The 8,016-nt window shown below is 46.6% G+C and overlaps 1 protein-coding gene across 1 annotated transcript; it reads left to right on the forward strand.

The window, feature by feature from the left end:
• The first annotated feature begins 357 nt into the window (after nt 1-357).
• On the forward strand, nt 358-5,841 carry LOC149281520 (EF-hand domain-containing protein 1-like). Its single transcript, XM_089499235.1, has 9 exons — nt 358-420; nt 1,059-1,280; nt 1,545-1,832; nt 1,945-2,094; nt 2,843-3,035; nt 3,913-4,133; nt 4,648-4,788; nt 5,197-5,410; nt 5,693-5,841. The coding sequence occupies exons 1-9, from the start codon at nt 358-360 to the stop codon at nt 5,839-5,841; spliced, it is 1,641 nt and encodes a 546-aa protein (XP_089355361.1).
• The last annotated feature ends 2,175 nt before the right edge of the window (nt 5,842-8,016 follow it).

The raw sequence follows: 8,016 nt of genomic DNA on the forward strand, positions 1-8,016 counted from the left end.
AGGGGCCCGAGACCCCAGGAGAGTGTGAGAGACAGCGAGCAGGGGCCTGAGACCCCAGGAGAGTGTGAGAGACAGCGAGCAGGGGCCTGAGACCCCAGGAGAGTGTGAGAGACAGCGAGCAGGGGCCTGAGACCCCAGGAGAGTGTGAGAGACAGCGAGCAGGGGCCTGGGACCCCAGGAGAGTGTGAGAGACAGCGAGCAGGGGCCTGAGACCCCAGGAGAGTGTGAGAGACAGCGAGCAGGGGCCTGAGACACCGAGACAGTCACCAGAGACTGAGCAGAACGTGACACACACTTGAAACAAGCAGAGGAGGGAGAGGGGTTTGGAGAGACTGTCACCCACCGAATATCTCAGAGATGAATTCCCAGCCTGTCCATGGACTGCCCTTCCTGCCTGGGAACACATACAGGGACCCCACGGTAAGTGCCCCCCAATCAGCCACCCCTCCCCTAACCCTTTCACTGCCAGTGCAGTCAGCAGTGCCGGCCGCTTATTTAATGCCATTTAATTAATTGGTTCGTTAAGTAATTTTTATTACTTATATATTTATATTTATACAGCCTAGCAAAGATTCCCGTTACATACAAAGTATTAAATATATATAAATATCTGCTGCTTAAAAAAATCTGAACTTTGCCCGGGGCAAATACTCTACCTGTGTATATTTAGACTTAAATTTAAACAAAAAGATACATCTTCAGGTATGACTTCATCTGATCAAACATTAGAACTTTATCACTCCCATCACTCCTGTGTCCCAATGGCCTTTTATCACTCCCATCACTCCTGTGTCCCAATGGCCTTTTATCACTCCCATCACTCCTGTGTCCCAATGGCCTTTTATCACTCCCATCACTCCTGTGTCCCAATGGCCTTTTATCACTCCCATCACTCCTGTGTCCCAATAGCACGTTGTGTTTGCTGATCCAAGTTTAAGTTTAAAAGGCTAATTGATTGTTAGAAAACGCCTTTTTCCTTAAAAACAGCTGAGTGACCCCAAACTTAATGGCGTCATAATCGTTAGCGGTCGGTACTTCTATTTCTGTTTGTTCTCCAGAAAACGGCTTACCATCGCTCGCAGACTCTGACGTACAAGAACGGATACAGCCGCCCTCTGCTCCCGACCGTAGGCATCGGCGGAGATCCGATCCACGTCAACCAGCTGTCACAGGCTGACGTCAACGAGCTGGCCAACAAGAGGCCCACCCTGACCTACGGCCAAGCCACGCAAGCCCCGCCGTCCAGCTTCGTCCCGGCTCACGTGGCTTTTGACAAAAAGGTAATAAAATCCAATAAAGTGATAGAAACATCTCAATACAGCAAGGGATTCAACAGAGTACTTCAGGAGGAGAGAGGTTAGGAGAAGAGGCCAGAATCTAAAACTAAAGTGTCACTAAAGTTTTACTTTACTGAGAGGCTGGTAGATAGGTGGAACAGCCTCCCAGCAGAAGTGGTAGAGGTTAATAAATGAGGGGATTTAAGCATGCCTATGGCTCCTGAATCATTATACGTTCAGGAGATGGCCTCACTATTCATGTTTCAGGTGTTAAAATTTGAAGCCTACTTCCAAGAGACAGTCCCCATCTCCCAGGACGAACGCTGCAGAGTCCGTAAAGTGTCTCTGTTCTATTACCTGGAAGACGACAGCATGTCGGTGGTTGAGCCTGCGGTGGAGAATTCGGGGATACCCCAGGGCACGTTCATCAAGCGTCAGAGACACCCAAAGAACGACTTTGGAGATCATTACCACTGGAAGGACCTCAACGTGGCCATCAACGTCACCTTGTACGGCAGGACCTTCCGACTTGTGAGCTGCGACAGATTCACGCAGGTAGGACCCATCTGGATCTGCAGACTGGATCGAGTCCCAAGTGCCCTCAAAATGTTGGGGGGGTCTTCACTGTGGGGGCGGAATCCTCACCTTTTCATTTCTCCACAAACAGGATTTCCTGGAGAGTCAGGGCATCGAGTTAAACTCACCCGAGGAAATTCCTACGGACGCCTTCACGTCTCTCCGCAGGGAGCCCGATCGCACCTTCACCACCCCGTCTGACTTTGATAAACTCAAGCAGTTTCTGACCATGGACAAGAAGGTAACTCCCACAGTCCATACTTTTCCTCTTTCTCAAGCAGTTCTAGTTTCTGCCCCCAAAAATAATGTTTTCTACTGACTCCTTATCATATTGCCTGTGGTAAAGAACAGAATGGCTCAGTGTTAATAACCCTAGCGGATACTCTGACTAATGAAACTATGGAGCGACAGACTTGATTAGCATTGCCATAAAGCATCAGCTCAGTGCGGTGTTGAGTGTCATCCATCTCTGGTGTCCGCTTTCTGCCACATAACAGCATCCATGGGAGGACTTACAGTTTCCAACCAGGGGCAAATCCAGCCAAACAACCCCAGTCATATAGCAGCCCAGAGTAGGTTTGGCAGATACTATCCCCATGCCCTGGTCTGTATGCAGACACCCCTGCAGACCCCCCCGTGAGAGGCATCCAATACAGCTATGAGGATCAGCCTTTGGAGTTGCCATAACACCCCTGTGCTTATAGCACATTGTTAATAATAAAAATAGTAGTGTTCTAATATTGCATTTTACTTTACTGAGAGGGTGGTAGATAAGTGGAACAGTCTCCCAGAAGAAGTGGTAGAGGCTAATAGGGTTAGGGTATTAAACATGCATGGGATAGACATACGGCTCCTGACGAGACTGATGACTAATTAAGGTTTGAGTCTTTACAGCAGGGGAAACGGGCAGACTAGACAGGGGCCGGATGGGGCCGATCTGCTGCAGGTACTCTGTTTGTATTTATAATCGTATCTGGTCACCTTCACAGGTTCTGCGTTTTTTCGCTCTGTGGGATGACTCTGGCAGTATGTTCGGCGACGCGCGTTCGGTCATCATACACTATTACCTGGTGGATGACACGGTGGAGATTCGCGAGGTGCACGAGCGCAATGACGGGAGAGACCCCTTCCCGGTGCTGATGAAGAGGCAGCGCCTGCCCAAATCTCTGAAGAACCTGAACGGTGAGAGGCCCTCTGTGTCCGTATATATAAATAAATATAAATATATATGTAGTTTAAGGTATATGGGTTGGTCGAGCTTTGTGGAGACTTGGGCCGTAGAATTCTGTCGGAGGGTTTGGGAAAATACGGATCTGGCCAAGATTTTTGGACAATGACGGGACTTTGCGTTCCATCCACATTCGGTTGGTCCATCGTGGCACTGGGTATTCCTCTTATCTTTTGCCAATCTATGGGACTGTTGGCAGCTATGATAATTCATAGACACTCAGTGTAAAGATATGTATATGGATTATATCATAGCACGGAAAAGGGTGGTGAGATCTACGGGGAAGATGGTGAACAGAGGTCTTAAAAGGCTTGGTGACGGCCAGAGATTATCCTATTATTAATTATTATTATCATCTTTTATTTATATAGCGCCAACAATTTACGCAGCACTTAATACTACTACTACTAATAAAGACTAGACTAGAAATTAACAGACTAAGACAAACCGACACATTAGATGGAGAGAGCCCGGCTCGCACGCTTACAATCTTGAGGACATAAACTTTTAAGACCTCAGAGGTCTTTTCTTCAGAAATTATTCAATGTGTTTTCGCTGTTGACTGATGCTGCTTGTTTTTGCGTAAATATGGCGCCTTGGAAGGATTTACTCTGTAATAAAAGCACGCGAGTAATAACCAAATTGTGCAGTGACGCGTTACAAGACCAGATATTATATTTGAGGTCTGATTATAAGACGAGGGATATTTTTCAGAGCTCTGGAAAAAACCTCGTCTTCTGATCGAGCAAATGCGGTAATAAAGCTCGCCGCCTTGAATTGCTCCGTTTTGCGGCATATGGTTTCATGAATGAGGAAACGCTGTATCCGCAGACACTTTCCCGCGCACCGTGCTCGAGGTATCCGACCAGGAGGTCACCGAGTGGTACTCGCCCCGGGATTTCGCCGTCGGAGCCCACGTCTCCATCCTCGGACGCACCTTTTTCCTTTACGACTGCGACGGCTACACAAAGGAGTTCTATCGCCAGAAACTGGGGGTCTCCGATTTCAAGGCTGTCGATGTGAAAAAGAAAGCAGAGGAAGAAGTCGCTAAGGTGAGCGGGGAGACCAGACGGGCTGAATGGTTCTTATCTGCCGGCACGCTCTATGTTTCTATGCTGTGTGCTCTTTGTAGCCAGGGTCGTAAGAATCATAGTCGCAGAAGACGCAGAGGGCCCGGGAAACCCCTGCTGCTGCCCCTTTAAAAGCAGCGAGCCGCGGGTAACCCCTGCAGTTAGCGGCATGGAGAGCGTAGAGATCTCCCACATTCTCTCCATGAATGCCATCTGATCCAGCATGCAGGAAGTGACATCGCATCCATTTCTTGCACGCCGGATTAGTCTGTATGGAGGGAGAGAGACACGGGCAAGCTTATGTTTTGGGGACAAAGATGGCCTAGGCAAGCTTTTTGGGGACTAAGATGGCACAGAGAAGCTGTCTGGGGGCAAAGTCAGCACCATTGGACTTATTGCTGTGGGGGGACTGTGGTTTCTAGTTATGCCCACGCTTGCACTGTTGGGTTACTGTCTCTTTTATTGAAGCCGTATATTACATTCTCTCTCCTACCAGGAAATTCCGCCGTACAATGGATTTGGATTGCTGGAAGACTCGCTCCAGAACTGCCTCTCTCTGGTGCCCAAACCTCCTAAGAAAGACGTCATCAAGATGTTAGAGAATGACCATAAAGTGTTGCGTTACACCCTGGCTTTGGTAAGGCTTTGCTGTGATTATAACCGGCCCCAAAGGCAGAGTGCAATAGCTCCCAGTGCCACCATCACGTCTGTCATGGCCTCCCGAGAAGAAGAGGTCTACCTGCAGGCAAATTCTTCCACTTTATCACAGCTTCTTCAGTTTGGGTTCATTTTCATCTGTTTAAAGCGTCCTGCTTCCAGTCTTGTTGTATAAAGTGGTCTAGGGTGTAAGATTGGTAGGAATGCTTTACTCTGTCATGGCGGCAGCCACAAAACCCCCGTGGGGGGCTACCCCGAAGTCACTTCGGGGTTAATAAGACCATTAGTGATGTTACAGAGAAGCTGTCTGTTTGTTAGATGCCAGTTAAAAGCCCAAAGCTCCTCTCTCTCTCATGTTTAAGCAGATCTGGACCTTCTGTTCTTTTAGGAGTCCATGAACCCCGAAGACAAGGGACGCCGGTTCATCCTTTCCTACTACCTGTCAGATGATACGATCAGCATCTTTGAGCCACAGATTCGGAACTTTGGCATCATCGGCGGGAAATTCTTAGAGAAATCGAGGGTTCCCAAACCAGGATCTTCCATCGACAGCCCCAGCTACTACGGGCCGGCAGATTTTACCATTGGAGGTGTTGTTGAAGGTGAGCCGGGGGGCCAGTATGCCCAGTGGATTAGAAGGGATTTAACAAAGTACAGGAGGGAAGTTTTCCAAGGAGATAAAAAGAGGCCATCATCTTAAACTAGAGGATCGGAGGCTTAGACATAATGGAAGGAAGTTTTACTTTACTGGGATGGTAGATAAGTGGGACAGCCTCCCGGCAGAAGTGGTAGAGGCAAATACAGTGAGGGAATTTAAACGTGCATGTGGCGGACATATCCCATTTTGGGAAAGGTAATGGTATCTTATCTCTGTGTTCTTCCAGTTTTTAAACACAGATTTGTTATCACGGATGCCGATGAATATGTTTTAAAATACATGAAGGCGCACGCTGATATATATCCATCCGGAGTGATCATCTCATTGGAAAAGCATTTGCACCCCGAGGCAGAGACGCCTACATTTCAGAGGTAATAAAGGGTTAAAACACGACACATATATATATATATATCATGACTACCTGTCCGAATACTGTGATATAATAACAGGACTGGCAAAAGCATGGGTCAGGATATCCAACCTCCTCGACCTAGAAAATAGGTCCTTTATTTGAAGTCATTTCATAGCGAGCTAGAATTGATAGAGAAAGGGTTAACAGCGCACCAGTGTGATTGGCTATTGTCTTTGTTTGGGGGGGCAAAATTTGGCATTTTTATCACATTAACCCCTTCAATCCCAGGGGTTTTTGGTACCTCAAAGCCCAGAGCAATTTTGCCATTTTTGGGGTATGTCGGTTTAGCGATGATTCTCTGTTCCTGTGAATGGTGTACCCATATAAACTATATATTGTTTTTTCAAGGAGAGATAGAGCTTTCGTTTGATACCATAGTTGGATGATTAGCTGAAAATTTAGAATGAGAAATTTTTTTTACATTTTCCCTCTGAATCCTCACAAAATTAGGTAAAGTGAAGGAAAATCCCCTCCAAATTTATCAATTCAGTTGTCCTGATTTCAGAAATACCTAATTTATATAGATTTTCCAGACTTTCCCAGCACCAGGGAGCATACTAAGGTGTAAATTTTTTGTATAATTTTTATGCCTATGGCTTAACGGGTTTGGGGGTTGTGAAGGGGGCAGGAGGGTTATACTGGCTAGATGTTATGCTAGGGCAATGGGAAGTAAGGTTTTTTAATTATTTTTTTATAAAAAAAAAAAATTTTTACATTTATTTTTTTTTGGTATTTTTTTATATATATTTTTTTTACACAAAAATGGTTAGAGGTCCTCTTAGGGACCTCCTGAACATGCCAGTGATGTCACAATGACATCACAGCTCACATTATTTATTTTTTTAGTATTATTTATATTATTATTTTAATGATTTTTTTACTATTATTTTTTAAATGAATAAACTTTTTTTTTCTGCTTTTCTGTTACAGGACTGGAGGGGGAGTGAGAGAGATGGTTTCTCACTCCCCTCCCGCGATCCCCCTGCACCGATCACACTGTGATCTCTATACAGGTCCTCACAGACCTGCACAGAGATCGCAGCGTCGGTGTCTCATCGGAGGACAGGATATCCCCTGCAGGGGATATCCTGTCCTCTGATGACCTTCCGGGTTACGTCAGCAGTGTTGCAACCTGGAAGGGAATGCCCGATCGTGCGTTTGAAACTGTGCAATCGCGCGATCGGGCACTTTCAACTGTAACAGCTTACCGGCTTTCATGCCGGCTTCTGCTGCCAGGGGGGAGTCCAGGCTGTCAAACAGCCTGGTCTCACGTGCAGCGGCAGGGATGTGTCCCTGACGCTGCAAGAAAGGCTGGACGTTCCGGGACGTCCAAAGGGGTTTCTTAATAGGCGTTTTTTGGACCCTACGTCTATAGGGGATTGAAGGGGTTAAACTTCTGCTGATCGGGAAACAAAGCGTCAGACAAGATGTAACTTTTCATCATTAGAAACACATAGTAGAATCTGCCGGTAGATCGGCCCCATTCGGCCCCCCCTGTCTAGTCGCCCCTTTTTCCTGATGGTCTCGTCTTAGATTCAGGAGCCGTATGTCCATGCCACGCATGTTTAATACCCTCACTGTATTAACTTCTACCGCCTCTGCTGGGAGGCTGTTTCACCCTCTCCGTAAAGTAAATTCCAGGCATTGGGTTCAGTTTGGCCAAGGACGTTTTGAAGGAGACACCTCATCGTGGAGTTACGGTAGACCAGATGTTGCATTCTTTCCTGCTTGGTTAGAGGTGGAGCAGCAGAAGACAAGAACGTCACACGGAATGTTAAGTCATCAAATGAATGTTTTGTTTTCTTTCCAGTTGATCACCAGCTCATCTGAAAACATCAACACCACCCGACCTCCCCAAGAAGACCCAACCGCTCATACACCCGAGCCACAACACCAAGCGTACATTCGCTCTGATCAGATTCTGTCTCTAATGTATAAACTCAACATACCGATGATATTTATTTTACAGAGAACCACCATAAACATCTTCCTCAAACGACATGGCTTGTGCGGGTAGAAAGTCTTATTTTTCCCCTTAATTCTCTGTCTGTCTATTAAAACGAAACTCATCATTAACAAGAAGAAGCCCAATTGGTATCACCGGTTACGCTGAACTTTCGCATCTGGGGTAAAACATT

The sequence above is a fragment of the Sceloporus occidentalis genome, unplaced genomic scaffold (genome assembly GCF_023333645.1).
Source record: "Sceloporus occidentalis isolate IW3139 unplaced genomic scaffold, rSceOcc1.0.p SCAF_131, whole genome shotgun sequence".
NCBI lineage: Eukaryota > Metazoa > Chordata > Lepidosauria > Squamata > Phrynosomatidae > Sceloporus > Sceloporus occidentalis.

What these genes read in the sequence shown, in the direction of transcription:
- LOC149281520 (XM_089499235.1), top strand. Translation starts at nt 358, where the DNA reads ATGAATTCCCAGCCTGTCCATGGACTGCCCTTCCTGCCTGGGAACACA. An exon ending in ACGTGGCTTTTGACAAAAAG is followed by an intron (nt 1,281 to 1,544) that starts GTAATAAAATCC and finishes TTCATGTTTCAG; the next exon opens with GTGTTAAAATTTGAAGCCTA. An exon ending in ATCTCTGAAGAACCTGAACG is followed by an intron (nt 3,036 to 3,912) that starts GTGAGAGGCCCT and finishes CTGTATCCGCAG; the next exon opens with ACACTTTCCCGCGCACCGTG.